Below are 21,711 nucleotides of genomic sequence, written 5' to 3' on the forward strand. Positions count from 1 at the left end.
AAGGTTCTTCACCGTGGCCAGAAGTGAAGCATAAGGTGGAAGGGGACTACAAGCCAGGCTGAAATGCGGAGGTTTGAGGCCTCCTCTCCTCAGCATCTTGTTGCCAAATGTGCAGTGACTGGAGAACAGAATTGAGAACCTAAGGGCAAACAGCTGTACCAGAGAAATGAAATCCTGTTGTATTCTATATCTGACCAAGATGTAGCTTTCTCCAGGCACACCAGATACAGAGATCAGACCAAAAGGCTTCTTGATTTACAGTAACAGATCCACAGCAGATCTCATATTATTGGCTCTTCACTCAACCCTGGAACATCTGGACAGCAAAGATGCATCAGGATATTCTTTATTGAGTACATCTCAGCATTCAATGCCATCATCTCCTCAAAGCTAATCAATAAGCACCAAGACCTTAGCCTCAATACCTCCTTGTGCAATTGGATCCTCGATTTCCTCACTCATAAACCCAAGTTAGTTTGGATTGGCAACAACATCTCCTCAGTGATCTCCATCAGCACAGGTGCAACTCAAGTCTGTGTGCTTAGCCCCCTGCCTACTCGCTTTACACTTATAACTGTATGGCTTAGTACAGCTCTAATGTCATATTCAAGTTTGCTGATGTTGCCACTGTTATAGGCAAATGTAATGAATCAGCTTATTGGAGGGAGATTGAAAATTGGCTGAGCGGTACCATAACATCAAGCTGTCACTCTGTCAACAAGACCAAGGAACTGATTATAGACTTCAGGAGAAGGAAGCCAGGGGTACATGAGCCAGTCCTCATTGGAGGATCAGTGGTGAAGAAGGTTAGAAACTTTACATTCCTTGGTGTGATTATTTCAGAGGACCTGTTCTGGGCCCAGTATGTAAGTGCAGTTATGAAGAAAGCATGGCAGTGCCTCTACTATGAGTTTGTGAAGATTCAGCATGACCTCTGAAACATTGACAAAATTGTACAGATGTGTAGTGGATAGTATTTTGACTGGCTGCAGCACAGCCTGATATGGAAGCAGCAATGCCTTGAACTGAAAATCCTACAAAAGGTAGTGGATACACCCCAGTTGTTCTAGGGTAAAGCCCTCCCAACCATTGAGTACATGTACATGAAACACTGTCGCAGGAAAGCAGCATCCATCATCGGGGACTTCCCACCACCCAGGATATGCTTTCTTCTCGCTGCTGCCATCAGGAAGAAGGTACAAAACCCTCAGGGCTTGCACCACCAGATTCAGGAACAGCTACTATCCCTCAGCCATCAGGTTCTTGAACCAAACAGGATAACATCACTCAACTTCACTTGTCCCATCACTGAAATGTTCCCAAAATCAATGGACTCACTTTCAAGGACTTTTCATCCTATGTTTTCAATATTTATTTATTGTTTATTTATTATTATTGTTTCTTACACAGTTTGTTGCCTTGTGCACTCTTGTTTAAAGCTCTAGTTGGTCTGTGTGGATTGTGATAATATCTCCTTGCTGACCATCAACCTTAGGGGTGTGTGCTTAGTCCACTGCTCCATATATATAGTCCACTCGCTATACCCTTGACTCTGTGGCTAGGCATAGCTCAAATATTATCAATAAATTTGCTAATGACACAACCATTGTTGGTAGAAACTCAGATGAAGGCAAAAGGGTGTACAGGAGCGAGATCTTCCAACTAGTGGAGAAGTGTTGCAGCAACAACCTTGTACTCAACATCAGTAAGACAAAAGAGCTGATTGTGGACTTCAGGAAGGGCAAGATGAAGGAACCCATGCCAATCCTCATTGAGGATCAGAAGTGGAGAAAAGTGTACAGTATGCATCACTGTTTGTTTGTTTTTTTGGAGGGGGCGCGAGGGGTTACCGCACAGGACCAAAATAAGCTACAGAGTGTTGTAAATTTAGTTGGCTTCATCTTGGTTACTTACAAAGTACCCAGGGCATCTTCAAGGAGTGGTGTCTCAGAAAGGCAGTGTCCATTATTAGGACCTCCTGCACCTTTTCCCATTGTTACCATGAGGTAGGAGGTACAGAAGCCTTAAGGCACACACTGAGTGATTCAGGAACAGCTTCTTCCCCTCTGCCATCCAATTCCGAAATGGACATTGAACCATGAACACTACCTCACTTTTTAAAAGAAAAAAAACAACATAGAACAAAGAAATCTACAGTACATTACAGGCCCTTTGGCCCACAATGTTGTGCCGACCATGTAACCTACTCTAGAAATTTCCTTGAATTTCCCTAGCTCATAGCCATATATTTTTCTAAGCTCCACGTACCAATCTAAGGGCTCTTAAAAGACCCTGTTGTACCCACTTCCACCACTGCAACTGGCAGTGTATTCCATGCACCCACCACCCTCTGTGTGAAAAACTTAACCCTGACCTCCCCTTGGCACCTATTTCCAAGCACCTTAAAACTATGCTCCTCATGTTAGCCATTTCAGCCCTGGGAACATGATCAGTGCGCATCATTATCATCGTATACACCTCTATCAGGTCACCTCTCATCCTCCGTTACTTCAAGGAGAAAAGGCCAACTTCACACAACGAATTCTCATAAGGTACACCCTCCATCCAGGCAACATCCTTGTAAATCTCCTCTGCACTCTCTCTGTAGTATCCACATCCTTCCTGTAGTGAGGTGACCAGAACTGAAAGATTTCTGTTTTTGCATGATTTTTAATCTATTCTATATACATGATATGCACCAGCTGCTCATAAGACCACCCACTGCTGCTTCCATGGCTTCACGTGACTCTGAATGAGGGGGGTAATCAGATGCTACACCTTTTTCAAGCATGACCTGCAGGTTAGTGGAGGGAAGGAGTGCCTTGCTTTCCTTAATAAGTTACTTGATTAGTAAGGGCATCAAGGATACGGAGAGAAGGCAGGAGAATGGAGTTGAACAGGATAATAAATCATCTGTAATGGAATGGTGGACCAGACCTGATTAGCCAAATGGCCTGATATTTCTCCTGAGTCCTGACGAAAGGTCTCGGCCTGAAACGTTGACAGCTCATTTCACCCGACCTGCTGAGTTCATTCAGCTTTTGTACATGCTGATTCTTCTCCTATTTCTTATGATCTTATGGTCTCTCTATATATGAAGTGTATGAAAGCAGAATGCATGAATGTTCCAGGTGTGACTTATAGAATCTGTTTTTTGTAATTCAGGAATGAGAATGTGTGGGAGAGGATCACAGAAACAGCTATGATGTGAGGGTGAGCAGCAAGGGAATGTGTCCACCAGCCCACCTCACTTACTCTGTGAATGAGCGAGTGAGCCTGCTCAGTGGTTCCAGCTCTGCTTGGCTCAACTCAGTCCCAGATTGTTACAGCTTGGGAGTGTGTGAGAAGCAAGATGGGGAGCAAAGGCATGTGGAATTCTCCATTTCCTTCCAGCACACAAAGCTGCAGCCCCACGGTAGGCAGCAAATCTGTCCCAGTGAAGTCCCAAACACTATATTCAGGCTGTATCAATCGGCTATTCGTAATCTGAAGAAGACCTGTTTCTTCAGTTCAATTCATAACTGAAGCTCACTGGTGAACATTTTGCTGAAATTAAACTTTGTATAATGCTTATAACTTTCTGAAATGATTCTTTTTATTCCAACACAAATCAAATCTGTAGACACAAAGAAAATTGATAAATTCATATGTATTCTTAGTTCCTGATACAATGAATTGAGAAGGAACCGGGCTGAGTGGATACTGTGGTTGGCCTCTTTCTTTCCAGTTTTGGCAAAGTGTCTCGGCCCAAAAGGGCAGCTGTTCATTTCCCTCCATTGGTGTTGCCTAGCCTGGCATGTTTCGCCATCATTTTGTGTGTGTTACTCAATGTTTCTAGCATCTGCAGAATTTCTCTAGTCTGCACTTGTCTACATAATGTGTTGCTAACATTGGAAAGTCAGTGTATTGTTGTATAGTCTGGCATATTAGGGCATGCCCAGCAGTCCAGACTATCAAATGAAAGAAAAAGCAAAAAAAAAACATTAACTTCCTCTTTCAGCTTCTGTCAATTTTTGAATCATATTTTGCTTGGTATCCCTTTATTCCTTTTTTCCTTCCTTGGTTCAGTCTGGCCTGCTGAATGTGTACAGTATACCAGACTGTTTGGTTTATTATTGTCACATGTACCAAGGTACAGTGAAAAACTTGTCGTGCAGACAGTTCATGCAGATAAATTTATTACAAGGTGCTTTGAAATAGGACAAGGTAAAACAATAACAAAATGCAAAATAAAGGCAGTCCCCGGGTTAGTCAAATGTTTGTCTTAGTATATAGTATATATTTTACCTTTCTATGCATATAAAACACTTAAGAAACGTAGGTATTCCAATAATAAAACCACTGCGTTGTGTAGTAAAAATTGTAGCTTTCATTGGGGCAGAGCCTTTCACATGCTCCATTATCCTTACTTTATCCGTTATCCTTTAAAATTGTTCCGATCTTTGACCGACTGTAGCCTAATGATTTTCCAATGATCAATGGTGTTTCACCTTTTTCCAAACTCTTTATTATTTCCACTTTATTTTCAATCACGATCGCTTCCCATCAATGGAACAGAAACACTGCGGGCATCGGGTCCCGAGGTCCACTGGGTCGTAAGGACCATCGCACTGAGACAGGCTAAGTGGGACAAGCGTTGTGCTGGGTTTGGGTATTTGATCCTCCACAATATACGGCATGGGAATTTAAATTGGAGGTAGCATTGTTTTTTTTTACGAGGTCGAGTTGCAAGCTCGACATCAACCCAGCACCAATGGTACGGGAGTGGCTGAATTGACATCAACCTGGCACGGGAGCGGTTTCTCTCTGGATCAAACTCAGGAACCTCCGTTCTCACTGATCTCACTGCACCACCAGCCGACCGGAATGGGGGGGGTGGGGGGGGGGGTGGCAGGGTCTGAGTGCACCTTACTAAGAAAAATTTAGACCAAATACTCTCAACACAGTGTCAACAGCAACGATTTAAAATGGCGGACAGCGTCGCGATGTGACTTAAAATGGTGGACGGCATTCTCCTTCCTCAGTTCGTAAGTACGAGTTGTCCGGCAGACGTTCGTAACTTGGGGACCACCTGTAAAGTGTAACAGCTCCAGGGAAAATGTCCTGCAGGTAGACTGTAAAGTGCATGGTCATAATGAAGTAGATTGTGATGTCAAGAGCCCATCTGGAGAACTATTCAATAATCTTCTAATTGTGGAGTAGACACTATCCTTGAGTCTAGTAGTACATGCTTTCAGACTTGTATCTTTTGGCCAAGGGGAGGTTGTTAGAGAAATCTCCCAGGGTGGATGATTATGCTGGCTGCCTTACTGAGGCAGCACGATGTTTAGACAGTTCATGGAATTGTTTAGACAATTCTCTGCAATTTCTTGAGTTCATGGGCAGAGCGATTGCCATGCCAAGCTATAATGTATCCAGAGAGGATGCCTTCTATGGTGCATTGGTAAGAATTGTTGGGAGTCATTGAGCTCATGCCAAATTTCTTTACCCTCCTGAGAGAGTAGAGGTGTTGGTGAGCTTATTCAGCTATACGGATTTGAGGATGCAGTCTTTGGAACACTCACATTGAGAATAATCATGACAGGGAATGCAGCCCATCTTCATAGTGTAATATGACATTACACTTCTCCTTAATAGCCACATTATTTAGCCCTATGAGAGACAACAGTTTAACTGACCGCAATAAAAATCATTATTTCAGGAAATGTTAATCTTAACCTTTCGTGCAGGTCTTTTACTTATTATATTGAAAACCAATGTTGTGTATAAGGTTTATCCATTTTTAATGTTTTTTGTACCTTTATTATCTGAATTCTTTCTTTTTACGTTACTGATATCGGCTATCAATTAAAAGCCACCAAATGGTTTATTTTAACAAAAGAATAAATTTATTTTATGTTAAGAAATCACTTTATACAAGTTTTTTCCTCTTGATTTTTAAACAAATTTTTAAATACGTTTTTCTGCCACCCACTGTTTTAAAAAATGGAAAAATGTCTGTATTCTGTTTCCTTATCATAATTATAAACTATTTAAATCAGCATATCCAAATATTTTAATTTTTAATTTAAGTTAAGCCAGTTAAGGATATTTTGTAATTGCAGTGTTTCAAACATTTTGATGGTTAGTAAATTGCCTTGGAAAATTATTACTCAAAAGATTAAATAAAATCTACTTCCTTTGGTTATAGTTTGACCTTCACTCTAGATAACTAGTCACTGTCTACATTTTATCTCGCCCTGTCTCGTCATGATAATTTGTCAACCTCTTTCCTACCTATAACTTTATACTTCCCTGTTTCCCTCAAGTCTTCTAATTTGCAAGGTCCTTTCATTTTTTGTCAAGATTACTTATGGGCACTCTTCCGCTTTCTTTATCTCTATTTTACCATGAATATTGTGTGCAGGTCTGATTGCCATGCTACAGGAAAGATGTGATTAAGCTAGAGAGGGTGCAGAATAGTTCCTGGTTTGTAGGCCTTGACTTACCAGACTAGGTCATCTTCCCCTGAAGTAAAGGAACTTGAGCGGAAACATAATAGTGGTGTGTAAACTTATAAGGAGTTTTAATGTAGATAGACAACCAATATTTTTTCCCATAGTAGGAATGTCAAAAACAAAAGGCATAGATTTAAGTTGTGACAGAGTGTTTAAAGCAAATCTGAGGGGTATATTTTTCACGCAGTAGTTGGTATCTGGAATGAGCTGCCAGAGAATATAGTGGAGACAGAAACATAAACAACATTTAAAAGGCATTTGGGCAAGTACTTAATGAGCATTGCTTAAAGGAATATGGAATTAATGAGGGCAAGAGGGTTTAGTGCAGATGGGCATGATGGTTGGTATGGACATGCTGGCTGAAAGGCTGGTCAGCTGCAAACTCTTTTTGACATTCTTTAACATAGGTTTTAAATCTCATTATATGATTGGCCTCTTTTAATAAGCTGCTCTCCCTGAGGTTGAGATAAATATTCATACTTTACCTGCATTTATATTTTCTTTACTGCTGTGTCTCAATATCTTGCACCTTTTTACCTTGAGCTATTTCATTATCCTTTCCATTACATATGAGCTATGACAACTTTGAGTATTAAGTTTTCACTGTACATCACAAAATCAGGAATATTGTCTAAGATTGTTGATTAGATTGTTAATATTCATGATACACTGCCTCACATTTTAAAACAACTTTTCATGCAACAAAACATATAGAAATATATTGGGGTTGCTAAAACTATTACTCGATTGTTGTAAAACATGTATGCTGCTCGAAAAATTGAAACCATGCTTCATGATGCAAATTGGAGACCTTATCTTCAAATCCGTTCTCAACTCCACAATTTTGTTTTATGTATCTTTCTGCACGAGGAGTACTGGCTTGGCTGATTTCTCAGTGGAAGTATGTGCTAAGTTATTTCAGTGATGCAGTTTCTCCTATAGCTGTATCTTTGGCTACGTTCACACGACACTGGATAAATATGTAGCCAAACCTTTTTCTCTTCGTTTTTACCCTCCGTCCACATTAAAACGGCATTTTTGTCCCCCAAAACCGGAGCTTTTCAGAAACACTTTCCAGGGTGGGTATTGTGGAAAACGCTGCTCAGGCAGATTAGTGTGGACGGGGTAACCGGAGACTTCTGAAAACACTGTCAGACAGCAGCGCGCTATTTCATTGTTTTCTTTTACGCAACCTAACAATTTCAGAACAGACGGCAACAAGACTGAAGCCAGAAGAGTTAGAAATGTACTCACCAAATACTTTGACCCATAACTTATTGAATAAATAAGTATACTCACTTTGCCTTGTTTTCTGTCCTTGCTCGGATGAAGGTGTTTTACCTATTTATGCAAGTACTTCTATGACAATAGATGTGTAACAGCCTAATGTAACATTGTATGGAAATACAAGATAACACTGATGCAGACCTGTTTTACACAGTTAACAAGGTGCTTTATTAATGCAACAGAGTTAGTCAGTTTTTCAATGTCCGTCGTCAGCTGGATCAAACTGTCTGTAAACTCTCTGTCGGTTGCCTTCATATGCTCCAGTATTTGTTTTTTTTCACTTTTATGTTCTCCTGCGTGAGAGCCAACAGCTGTCCATTGTCTTAAATTTTTCAAGTCTGTAACTACACAAATGCGCACTTTTACGGTGAGATTCAACACCAAACATGTTGCTTTTCGGTAGATGTGCCCTGCGCATGCTCAGTAGGAGGAGATTCGCCGAAATCTCCATTTCAATATGGATAGAGATGTTTTCAAAAACGCATACTGTGGACGCCTATTGTTTTTACACGAAACCAGCATTTTCAAAATTATCTGGTCTTGTGTGGATGTAGCCTTTGTTTCAAAGGTTACTATGCTGTCTTAGTATCTTGTCACGAGTCATTTGTATTCTTTTCTTCTGTTAAATGTGTTCTGCTGCAACAATGACAAGGGATTTGAGGTTATTCATTGCTCCAGAGTTCAGTAAAGCCTTTCCCATTTGAATGAATTAACTCTCATGCTTAACACAATTTAAAACTTGTGTAGACTGTGAATTATGAAGCTTCCAGGCCAAGACATTTCCCATTGCTGCTGGATCCTTTGGCTCCCCTTCCCCACCACCACTCCCCAATTCTGGGTCTCTCAGGCACCTCTATCAACTCTTGGATCTTTGGAGCTTCCATCTTCCTCTCACCCTACCTTCCCTGAACACCTTGACCCTCCTCTCTCTAATGCCACCAACTCTTCCCCCCTCTCATCCCAGCCCTAATCCCTGCCTTGGCTTCACCATTCCCTCCGACCTTCCCCTCTCAGGCAGAATGTTCTGTCCTCAGCAGGGTCTTACTTTTGTCTCCCTTTGCCCACACCTTAGTGAGTTCAGCATCTGCCACAATGCTGAGCTCTTCTTCCATCACCTCTGTCTCCGAGCCCACTTCTTCGGCAAGAATTTCCCACCCTGCATGCTCTCTGCATCAATTCCAAACTCACCATCAAATCCACAGACAAAGGGGCTACTGTTAGAGTATGGTGAACTGACTTCTACCTTCACCAACCTCATCAAGTCTGGTGATCTCCCATCCACCACCACCAAACTCATTGTTCCCTTACCCTGCTCTGCTCATCTCAATCTCCTATCCAAGACCCACAAACCTTACTGTCCAGGTAGGACTATTGTTTCTGCCTGTTCCTGTCACACTGAACTCTTGTCACATACTTTAACTGCATTTTATCCCCCTTGGTTCAGTCCCTTACTACCTATATCTATGATACTTCTCATACTCTTGATCTCCTCAACAACTTGCAGTTCCCTGGCTCTGATTGCTTCATTTTCACCATGGTTGTCCAGACTCTATACACTTCTAACCTTCAGCAAAAAGACCTTCAGGCCCTCCGTTTCTTTCTTGACAACAGACCTGATCAGTTCTCCTTCACTATTACCCTCTTCCAACTGGCAGAACTGGTTCTCGCCCTCAACAATTTCTCTTTCAGCTCCTTCCACTTTCTCCAAACTTAAGATGTCGCAATGGACACCCGGATGAGTTCCAGCTATGTTCACTGTTTCATTGGCTATGTAGAACAGGCCATGTTCCAAACCTTCCGTGGTAATGCTCCCAACTCTTTCTGCGATACATTGATGACTGCATTGCTGCTGTTTCATGTATCATGTTGAGCTCGTCAGTTTCATCAACTTTGCCTCCAACTTCCCTACCGTGTATTCTTTGCCTGCCCTTAAATTCATGTAATCCATTTCTGACACCTCTCTCTCCTTTCTCAATCTCTCTGTCTACATTGTTGGAGGCAAACTGTCTCTTGATGTTTTTTATAAGCCCACCAATTCCCATAGATAACTCAACTATATCTCATTCCACCCTGCCTTCTGTAATTTTTTTTTTCTTTTTCTCAGTTCCTTTATCTCCATCGTATCTTTTCCCAAGATGAGGCTTTTCTTTCCTCTTTCTTCAAAGAATAGGATTTCCCTTCCTCCACCATTGATGCTACCCTCACCTGTATCTCCTCCATTTCCCAGATACCTGTGCTCACCCCATCTTCCCACTGCCCTAATGGGGATAGAGTTCCTCTAGTTCTCACCTACCACCCCATGAGCTTCTGCATCCAACACAACATTTACTGCAACTTCAACCATCTTCAACAGGATTCTACTACCAAACACATCTTTATCTCCCTCCCCACACTCCGCCTTTTGCAGGAATTGCTCCCATTGTGATTCCATTATCCATTCATTCCTCCCCACTAATTTCCCTCCTGGCACTTATCCCAGAAAGCGGAAAAAGTGTTACAGCTGCCCATTCGCATCCCCACTCACCTCCATTCAGAATCCCAAACAGTCCTTCCAGGTGAGGCAACACTTAACATGCAAACCTTTTGAGATTGTCTACTGTATCTGCTGCTCCCAGTACGCCCTTCTCTACATTGGTGAAACCCAACGTAGGTTGGGATTCTGCCTTGTCGAGCACCTCAGCTCCACCCGCAAAAAGTGGAATTGCCTGGTGGCCAGCCATTTCAATTGCTATCCTCATTCCCATTCCCATTCCAACATGTCAGTCCATGGTTTCCTCTTCTGCTATGATGAGGCCACTCTCAGGCAGGAGGAGCAACATCTCATATTCTGTCTAGGAAGTCTCCAATCTGATGGCATAAAAATTGTTTTCTCCATCTTCTAGTATTTTTTCCCTTCCTCTTCCCTTTTCTTCAAATCCCCACTCTGGCCCCTTACCTCTTCTCACTTGCCTGTCATCTCCCCTTTCTCCCATGATCCAATCAGATTCCTTATTCTCCAACTCTTTGCCTTTTCCACTTATCATCCCCACCCCCCCCACCCCCACAGCTTATCCACCCACCTGATTTCACCTATCACCTTTGAGCTTGTCTTCCTGCTCCTACTCCCCAAACCATATTCTGGCTTCTTCCCCCTTCCTTTCCAGTCCTAATGAAGGGTCTCACTGGAGACATCAACTGTTTAATCATTTCCATAGATGCTGAATGACCTGCTGAGTTCCTCCAGTATTTAGAGTGTATTGCTCTTGAGTAGAACTTGCTGAGTTAACCACCAAACTGCTGTAAGATATGACAGCAATTTTCATTTTCTTGCAGCAATTAGCTAAACCACTAATGGTTAAGCTCCCCAAGTCCATTAAGTCTTACAGGTATAATAACCAGATATATTTTAATAGTTTTAATAGATGGAGTTGGAGCATTTGTAACTACTGAACTTTTTAGTTTATTACTTTGCATTGTAGCTTTCAATTTGGCTGGAAGAAGTGAACATAAAAATAGGGACTTTATTCTTTAGTTGTATCTTCTTCAGCATTCCCCTGGTATCAAGGCTTCCACTCCAGATTTGGGTTCCAAGGTAGCCAGTGAGGAATGCTGGAACAGTTGGGGGTCCGAGAGAAGGAACAGGTGAAGCCTGACCGGGTTGGTGCTTGGTCTTAAAGATTGTGCTCCTGACATTTTAATGTGCTCCCAGTAGATGGACTTGAAGTTCTTCATACCACCCTAAAAGCTCCTGCTGCATTTTGAGTAGTCACTGATCATGAATTCCAGCCTTTTATGACCAATGAAAATCCATATACATAATACGTTGTCAGTGATAGCACACCCATTGGGAAATCTTGCATATTCAGGCAATAAAGTCTGTGACCAAAGCTTGCATCCACTTCAGTAAGCACATTTTCAAGATCAAAATCTATCAGTGAATCCTTTAAAAAAGAGTATGGATGAAGCCTAATTTGAACAAGAGGAATTATGGGAGTTTTCAGGAAATTCATAATAAATGGCTGATAGGGCAAATAGTGATGCAGTGATATGGAAATCCTTGCCCAATTATTTTTCTAATTTTTGCTCCTTTGAAGTGCTCTAAATCTTCCTTTCATTTCTTGTGACCTTACCTTGGTTTGGAGCCCCATTTTTATCTTATGACAGTTTTGTGAAAGGATTTAAGTTTTTTTTTGAATGCACAGTGCTGCAGCAAGTAGAACTGCTGCCACACAGCTCCAACAACCTACACCTCAATAATATGTTGCTAATGTAATTTATTGTATCCAATTAACCTTAATGAAGCTAGGTGTAGAGAAATCAGAAGAAAGGGCATGTGAAAGAGTGTTTTGCTGAGAAGTAGTAGGGGGAATGGGGTTAATGGGTAGTAAGATTGCTCTGAATGGCCACCAGCATGCACTGAATGGCCACCTTTTGTGGACAATAGAACGGTGCAGTTGTTTTGTAAGTACTTTGGCCACTTTGGTCTTTCAAACCGCATTGCTCTATACATGTTTGAAAGAATGCATTTATTTTTGAACTGTTGGCATTTTCCTCAGTTATTGATATCAAGTTATTGTTAAAAGCAGTTTGTTTTTCGGATTATAGTTGAAATACATGTTTTCCTTTCAGTACAATATTGGAAGAAGAGAAAATGCAGCAAGAAGAACGAATGAGAATGGAGCAGAGGCGGCAAATCACAGTTTCCTGGGATTCTGGCGGATCAGATGAAGCCCCTCCAAAGGTACAAGCTTGGCTATTTTTAAATACCTGATTACTATCTTGTACAGGTATTCTGGTATTGTTTAATTCCAGGTTTAACATAATGCAGCTTTTCAAATACAGTGGTCTCTATGGTTAATATGATTACGACTCCTATTAACTGTTATGATGTATAAATGTGAATTAATTTAAATGTAAATTTGTATGTACTACTATTTCACATAATCTTTGCAATACTAGTGATTTCAGGTTTGGTTATGTGTGTAATTTTGAACGATTCAATTGTAAATCTCACATTCTGTTTGCTTAGGTTTGAATTGAGAACAGTGGCTAAGAATTGCGTAATGCATTTAACTTTATGAAATTTCCCCAGGTACCAATCAGATTATCAAACACATTTGACCCCAAGCCCTGATGTTAACATAGGTGGCTTAAAGATTTGATTAAGTGAATATGTTTGACGAGTATTTTTAAAGTGAAAAGAGAAGTCAGGGAATTCATGGGGCAGGCTCTAGAACTAGGGACTTTGATAGCAAAGGAAGGCACCTTCACTAATCATTAACGGAATAAACTGGGGTATGTGAAAGGCAAAATGTGTATAGATCATGGAAGATTGAAAAACAGCAAGTCGTAGACATTCAGCCCAGAAGCAGGACATTTTGCCTACCATGCCCCTATTGATTATCGTGTATTTATCTGTACTGGGGATTTCCAACCTGGGGTCCACAAACCCTTTGGTTTTAATGGTAGGGGTCCATTACATAATAAAGGTTGGAAACTCCTGATCTATACCAATCTAATTTTCAGCACATGGCCCTTAGGCTTCTTTATCTTTAGTGCCCATGTAAATACAGGTCCTCCTCAGGGTTCAATTCCTGTAAGCAGTGTGAAACCCAAACAATTTGGAACCGAGTTTACACTTATTAAAAAATGCCTGCAGCCTCACAGTGGCTGGCAGATTCAACCGCCGTTCTCCCAAATGCATAAGCATATGTACAATCTGTGCATTAGCTAGGGAGGACCTGTACAACCCCTCAGGTGGTATCATTCAATAAAGACCTTCAGAAAAGGCAGGTTGGCAACATTGAGGCTCATGAACTTAAAGGATAACCTGTAGCATGAATAGAAAGTTGATATGTATAGCAGATAGAGAACTACTTTTTTTTAGTGATTTAGACATGGCTCGGCAGAATAACATTGTCATGTTTGTGGATGACATAAAACATGAAAATGCAGTAATGGACTGCAAGAAGACATGCACTTGAATAGACAGACAAGAGATAGGTAAAATATAAAATAAGTGTGAGTGAAACAATATTTCAGAAATAACAGACTACAAGAAGACTAAATAAGATTGTACCTGTACATCCTACAGAACTGGACAACCAGGGTGTGCATGTGCGTAATTCTTTGAAAGTGGAAGGACTTGTTGATAGGTGATTTGTGAATAAAGCTAAAGAGACATTTCAGCTTTCTTTGCATGTTTCATGCATTAGATCTTCATGACTGGCTTGTTTAGGCAGAAATAAGGTCATTTCATTAAATCAGAATTTGTGGTATTTGATAGATAATGTAATTTAAAATTATGCAACCAAAGCACCCAATTCAAATCAGGTGAGCTTGTATTACCTTTACACAGCAATATTTTATTAGCTGCAGTAAAGCCAGTATTAGTTTTAGATTTATTTGCATTGTCTTCTGATGTAATAGTAAAACCATCTATTGAATAAAAATTCTAAACTGAACTAACAGATAAGTGCAACTACAAGTTCATCATCTGTGCTTTTACTTATACAAAGCTAGATGATTTTAATGCAGTTCCAATGCGGCAAAGTCAGTAGCATTTCAATTATAAACCTGGGTTGTTGTGATTTTTCTGTGATTGTAATTTGCAATTTCATGTATTGAAAACCTTAGCATTTTATCATCAGGGTAAGAAAATGTGACACATGATGTACATGTGAAGGTGAAATGCAGGCGCTTTTGTTTACCAAGCGAGTTCACTGATATTGTGATTGTGGCTACATACCCTCCTCCCCCACCCTCAAACCTTTGCTAATGCTGGGGTCGTGATGCGTGAGCTCTACAGTACCATCAGTGATTTGCAAACCACACACTTCAATGGTTTCTTTATTGTTGCTAGTGATTTCAACCATGCTAACTTAATGACAGTCCTGCCTAAATTCTATCAGCATGTTGAGATGAAAACATGTTAGACCTAGTTTATATCAGCGTCTTGATGCATACAAAATGCTCCCAGTCCTCACCTTGGACCACTTACCTGTTACGCTAATTCATGTATACCAACCATTGATTAAATGAGTTAAACCAGATCAAAGGGAGATACAAATCTGGCTAGAAGGAGCAACCTCAGCATTGTGGGACTGCTTTGAAAGCACAGATTGAAGCATGTTAAGGGGTCAACTAGCTACAACCATCACATTAACATCAATGAATATGTGAAATCTGTGACAGTTACATAGAGAAGTGCACTGAGGACGTCACTATTATTCAACACATCCATGTGAGGGCAAATCTGAAGCCATGGCTGACAGCAGAGGTCCAGGCACTGCTGAGATATCGAGATGCTACCTTCAGATTGGAGGCCAGGACAGCTCTCGGGTCAGCAAGAGCTGCACTTTTCCATGCCAACAGGAGGGCAAAATGGGATTATACACGCAAACACGAGGAAATCTGCAGATGCTGGAAATTCAAGCAACACACACAAAATGCTGGTGGAACGCAGCAGGCCAGGCAGCATCTATAGGAAGAAGTACAGTCGACATTTTGGGCCAAGACCCTTCGTCAGGACTAACTGAAAGAAAAGGTAGTAAGAGATTTGAAAATGGGAGTGGGAGGGAGAAATCTGAAATGATAGGAGAAGACAGGAGGGGGAGGGATAAAGCTAAGAGCTGGAAAGTTCATTGGTAAAAGGGAGATGGAGAGCAGGCAAGGAGTGATTGTGAGAGGGGCAGAGAGAAAAAAAGGAGAGGAAGGGGGGGGGTATAAATAAATAAATAAGGGATGGGGTAAGAAGGGGAAGAGAGGCATTAACAGAAGTTAGAGAAATCAATGTTCATGCCGTCAGGTTGGAGGCTACCCAGATGGAATATCAAGTGTTGTTCCTCCAGTCTAAGTGTGGCTTCATCTTGACAGTAGAGGAGCCCATGGATAGACATATCAGAATGGGAGAGGGACGTGGAATTAAAATGTGTGGCTACTGGGAGATCCTGCTTTCTCTGGTGGACAGAGCATAGGTGTTCAGCGAAGCAGTCTCCCATTCTGAGTCGGGTCTCACCAATATATAGAAGGCCGCACCGAGAGCACTGGACGCAGTATGGACTCTCACAGCTACCTGGACAAGTCCTCTTCCCACCAAGTCTCTTGCAAAAATGTCACCCCCTTCTTGCAATTCCTCAGTCTCTGCCGCATCTGCTCTCAGGATGAGGCTTTTCATTCCAGGACGAAGGAAATGTCTTCCTTTTTTAAAGAAAGGGGCTTCCCTTCCTCCACCATCAAATCTGCTGTCAAACGCCTCTCCCATTTCACGCACATCTGTTCTCACCCCATCCTCCCATCACCCCACTCAGGATAGGGTTCCCCTTGTCTTCACCTACCACCCCACCAGCCTCCAGGTCCAACATATAATTCTCCGTAACTTCCGCCACCTCCAACGGGTCCCACTACCAAGCACATCTTTCCCTTCCCCCCCCCCATGCTTTCCGCAGGGATCGCTCCCTACCCGACTCCCTTGTCCATTCGTCCCCCCCATCCCTTCCCACCGATCTCCCTCCTGGCACTTATCCTTGTAAGTGGAACAGGTGCTACACCTGCCCTTACACTTCCTCCCTCACCACCATTCAGGGCCCCAGACAGTCCTTCCAGGCAACAGTTCACCTGTGAGTCGGCTGGTGTGGTATACTGTGTCTGGTGCTTCCGATGCAGCCTTCTATATATTGGTGAGACCCAATGCAGACTGGGAGACCATTTCGCTGAACAGAAAGCAGGACCTCCCAGTGGCCACACATTTTAATTCCATGTCCTATTCCAATTCTGGTATGTCTATCCATGGCCTCCTCTACTATCAAGATTAATCCACACTCAGGTTGGAGGAACAACACCTGATATTCCATCTGGGTAGCCTCCAACCTGATGGCATGAACATTGATTTTTCCAACTTCCATTAGCGCCCTTCCTCCCCTTCTTACCCCATCTCTTATTTATTTATTTATCCCCCCCCCCCTTTTCTCTCCTTTTTTTCTCTCTCTGCCCCTCTCACAATCACTCCTTGCCTGCTCTCCATCTCCCTCTGGTGCTCCCCTCCCCCTTTCTTTCTCCCAAGACCTCCCGTCCCATGACTCTTTCCCTTCTCCAGCTATGTGTCCCTTTTGCCAATCAATTTTCCAGCTCTTAGCTTTATCCCTCCCCCTCCTGTCTTCTCGTATCGTTTTGGATTTTCCCCTCCCCCTCCCACTTTCTTACTATCTTTCATTTAGTCTTGACAAAGGGTCTCGGCCCGAAACGTCGACTGTACTTCTTCCTATAAATGCTGCCTGACCTGCTGCATTCCACTAGCATTTTGTGTGTTTTGCTGGGATTATACAAGGAGAATGTACAGCTATTTCTGTGACACTAGAGTCGTGGGCGCATGTAGCACAGCATTCAGACCATAACGGACGACAGATCCTCCCTGAGCGTCAATAACAGTGATGCCTCTCTTCCCAATAGGCTGAATGTCTTTTAAGCTCGGTTTGAGGCCAGAACAATGATCTGGTGAGGAATGGCACTCTATCTGGCTGAAGTTGCTGTGAGGAAGACCTTAGCCAGGGTCAGCCCTAGTAAAGCTGCATGGTCTGGTAATGTACCTAGACAGGTGCTGAGGGACTGTGCGGCCCAGTTAACAGACATCTTCAACAGCTCTCTGGAACTGTCTACTGCCCAACAGGCTTCAAGGCAGCCACCATCGTTCTGATGCCCAAGAGTCAGCCAGCCTCAACAACTACCATCTAGAGGCGATGACCTGAACAATAATGAAGTGCTTTGACCGGCTGGTTCTGGAGCAGATTAAATCCCAGTTTTCCTGTGCCCTTTCCAGTTCACTTACTGCTTAATTCAATCCATCAATGATGCCATAACCTCTGGACTCCAGTCCAAATGTCTGTCCTGGAAAATCGTGTCTCATATGCCTGGATGCTGTTTACTGACTTCAGCTTGGCATTTAATATTATCATCCCACAGAAGCTGGTGGGTAAACTGTCCTCATTGGGTCTCAACACCTCTGTAATTGTAACTGGATCCCTAGACAGAAAGGCCACACAAAGTCAGTGCATGTTGGTAGAAACTTCTCTCATTCCATCACGCTGAACATTGGCTCTCCCCAAGCTGTGTGCTCAATTTGCCACTGTTCATGGACTGTCGCATGACTACACTGCCAGATCCAGTACAAACTGAATCATCAAGTGTGCAAATGACACAACATTTCCTGGCCTCATCAACAATGACAATGAAATGCCATACAGACGGGAGGTAGAGAAGGTGATAGAGATAATTGTAGACTTTAGAAAGGTGCAGGCTGACCACACCTCATTGCGCACACACAGCCTCTCCATGGAGAGAGTTAGGAGTATCAAGATTCTTGAAGTGCACATAATGGACGTTCTTACCTGCTCCCTCAACATCACTTCTTTGGTCAAGAAAGCACAGCAGCATTTCCACTTCCTGAGGAGATTGGGTGAGGGAAGCTCCCCACACCCAATTCTGAGTAATTTTTAAAGGAGCACCATCAAAAGCATCCTGACCAGATGCTTCACTGTCTGATAATGGGAATTGCAAGGCATCTGACTGCAAGTCCCGTCAAAGGATTGCAAGGACTGCTGTGAGGGTCATCAAGGTCTCTCTTCCAACCGTCAGTGATATCTATCAAGAGTGTTGCGTACACAGGGCCTTTAGTGTTGTCAGTGATCCCACCCATCCATCAAACAATCTTTTGCCCTCCCCCACCACCAACAGGTAGGAGATACAGCATTAGGACAAGAACTGTTAGGATGGGAAACAGCTTCTTCCCCCAGCCATAAGACAACAGAACTCCCTGCAACCACCCAGGTCTCATCATGCATAAATTACCAGTAGTGTTATACTGTTTACTCCTTTAATATGCCATAAATACACCTTATTAGTTATTAAATTACAAGTAGTAATATTACTTAGTGTTATGTGTCTGAGTTGAGTTACAGTATATGGACTGTGTTGTGCACCTTCGTCTGAGGAACGTTGCTTCATTTGGCAGCATATAATTGAATGGCAATAAACTGAACTTGAACATTGTGTTTAGTTCATCCAGAACTGTATAATGTAAATATGATTTGAAAAGCAGAAGTATCAACTCAAGTAAAAGCATAAACAGAAAAAATTCTGCAGATGCTGGAAATCCAAACCAACACACACAAAATGCTGGAGGGGCTTGGCAGGTCAGACAATATCCACGGAAATGAACAAACAGTCAGCAATTCAAGTTGAATCTCTTCTTTTGGACTAGAAAGGAAGGGGAGGCTGCCAGAATAAAAAGGTGGGGGGAGGGGAAGAAGCTTAGCTGTAAGGTATTAGGTAAAGTGGGTGGGGAAGTTAAAGGGCTGGAGAGGAAGGAATCTGATAGGAGAGGAGAGTGGACCATAAGAAAAAGGACAGGAGGAGGTAATAGGCAAGTGAAAAGAGGTCAGAGGAATAGAAGAAATGGGGAGGGGGAGGGAATTTTTTTTACCCTTGCTTCGTTACTCCACTCGTCTTAGAATCATTTTGAAAATAGCACTCAGAAATAGTTCTGTTCGACTCAAGAGGTGCAGGATTTTTTAATTTCCGAATAACTGTTTTATGAACAATTGTTATTTTTCACTTTTGGTATACCTTCGTATCTAATTTTTTTTGTATTTTTATTTCTTTGCTTAAAAGATTAAGGATTTAACATCAGTAAGTTTTCATTGTTAATACTTTCCAAGTTAATATGTTCTGAATTTTCTTAATTCTTTTATATTTTGCTTATTCTTAAAAAGAATAAGAATCCAACTGAATGTTCTTCTTATAAACCAATTTCCTTACTTAATGTTGATACTAAAATTTTACCTAAAATTTTGGCTTGTAGGATTGAAAATATTTTGCCATCTAATATTTCTGATGATCAGACTGGATTTATCAAAAATTGATACTTCCACTTTAATATTTGTCATTTACTGAATGTAATTTATTCTCCTTCTAAAGAGATATCAGAATGTGTGATATCCTTAGATGCTGAGAAAGCTTTTGATGGAGTAGAATGAAATTATTTATTTAAAACTTTAGAAAAAATTAACTTTGGGCCCGATTTTATTCATTGGATTAAATTACTTTATCTCTCTCCCTCCGCTCAGGTACGTACTAACTCTCAGAATTCTATACCATTTAAACTTCAACATGGAACTAGGCAAGGTTGTCCTTTGAGTCCTTTGCTTTTTGATGTGGTCTTAGAACCTTTAGCTATTGCTTTCCGGGAATCTAATGATATCACTGGTATTTTAAGGAGGGGTATTACCCACAAAGTTTCGCTGTATGATGATGAACTTTTGCTCTACATTTCTAATGTAGTCTTCTTTACCTTCAGTACTTTCTTTACTCTCCTGCTTCAGTCAGTTTTCAGGATATAAACTTAACTGTCAAAAGAGTGAACTTCTTCTTTTGAATAATTTGGTATTAGTTAATACTAACCTTCCTTTTAGAATTGTAAGAAATCAATTTACTCATTTGGGCGTAACAATTATTAGGAATTATAATCTTTTTACACTTCTGAATTATGTTAAGAAGGCACTGTCAAATTGGTCACCCCTCTCTTTATCATTGATTGGCTGAAATAATTCTATTAAAATGAATACTTTGCCTAAATTTTTATATTTATTTCAGGCCATACCTGTTTTTATTCCTAAATCCTTTTTTGATTCTCTGAATTCTATTGTATCTTCTTATATATGGAAAAATAAAATTTCTCGATTAAATAAAGTTCATCTTCAAAAAGCTAAAAAGAATGGAGGTTTAGCCTTACCTAATTTTAGGTTTTATTGCTGGGCAGTCAATATACAGAATCTTACGTTTTGGTTATATTAATCAACAGGACTGTCCCGTCTGGATTTCTTTAGAAGCTAATTCTGTTAATAAATTTTCTATCATTTCTCTTTTTGGATCCTCAATTCCTTTATCTTTAAGTAATTTAACTGATCATTTTGTAGTTAAACACACTTTGAGGATTTGGGTACAATTTAGAAAATATTTTGGTTTATTGAGTTTTTCACTTTCAAGTCCCATTTTTTCTAACTTTTTTTAAACCTTCTGTGACTGATGTAGTTTTTAAAGAGTGGAATATATTTTGGGCATTAAATGTTTTCAGGATTTCTTTGTTGGAGATAGTCTCTCTTCACTGGAACAACTGTCAGCTAAGTATAGCCTACCCAAAACCCACTTTTTTCGATATTTACAAATTAGAGCTTCTTGCGTTCTCAAGGACATATATTTCCTAAAAGTCCAGATAAGAATTTACTTAATTTAATAACCCTTCTGTAATGGATCTATATTTATGGTATAAATAAATTTAAATATAAATTTAAACAAAATTAAAAATCTCTCAGAACATGATTTACAGATTCCAATTTCTGAGGATACTTGGAATGAAATTTTTTAATTGGTTAATACCTCGTCATTATGTGCCTGTCATTCCCTTCTACAATTTAAAGTGGTTCATAAGGCTCACATGTCTAAAGATAAGCTATTTTGTTTTTATTCTGATATATCTCCCTATTGTGATAGATGTAACAATGGAGAAGCTTCACTAATTCATATGTTTTGAACTTGTCCAAGTCTTGAAAAATATTGGAATGAAGTATTCCAAATTTTTTTCAATGCTTTTTAAAGTAAATTTTAAACCTAATCCTTTGACTGCCTTATTTGAAATTGCTGGAGGAAATTATATTATTTTGGAGGCACATGATTTGTGCATTTTGGCTTTTATTTCTCTTGTAGCCAGGAAGGCCTTGTTGGTTGAGTGGAAGGATGCCACTCCGCCTACTCATACTCATTGGATAAATGATGTTATGTCATGTTTAAATTTAGAGAAGATTCGCTGTTCAATTTCTGAAGCTAGACAAGATTTTTTAACATTTTGGGGACCTTTTTTGAATTATTTTCAGAATCTTTGATTTGTTATTAAGCACAG

At 40.9% G+C, this 21,711-nt stretch overlaps 1 protein-coding gene across 15 annotated transcripts in view; it reads left to right on the plus strand.

Moving 5' to 3' along the window:
* The window catches only part of LOC132397252 (focal adhesion kinase 1), a 545,830-nt gene that overhangs the window by 472,865 nt on the left and 51,254 nt on the right, over positions 1-21,711 (plus strand). For all 15 annotated transcript variants that reach the window (XM_059975823.1, XM_059975834.1, XM_059975802.1 and 12 more), the window contains one exon: positions 12,393-12,504. In XM_059975823.1, coding sequence (XP_059831806.1) covers positions 12,393-12,504 — 112 coding nt within the window. The remainder of the gene's footprint in view (positions 1-12,392; positions 12,505-21,711) is intronic.

This window comes from Hypanus sabinus, chromosome 1 (genome assembly GCF_030144855.1).
Source record: "Hypanus sabinus isolate sHypSab1 chromosome 1, sHypSab1.hap1, whole genome shotgun sequence".
Classification (NCBI taxonomy): Eukaryota; Metazoa; Chordata; class Chondrichthyes; order Myliobatiformes; family Dasyatidae; genus Hypanus; species Hypanus sabinus.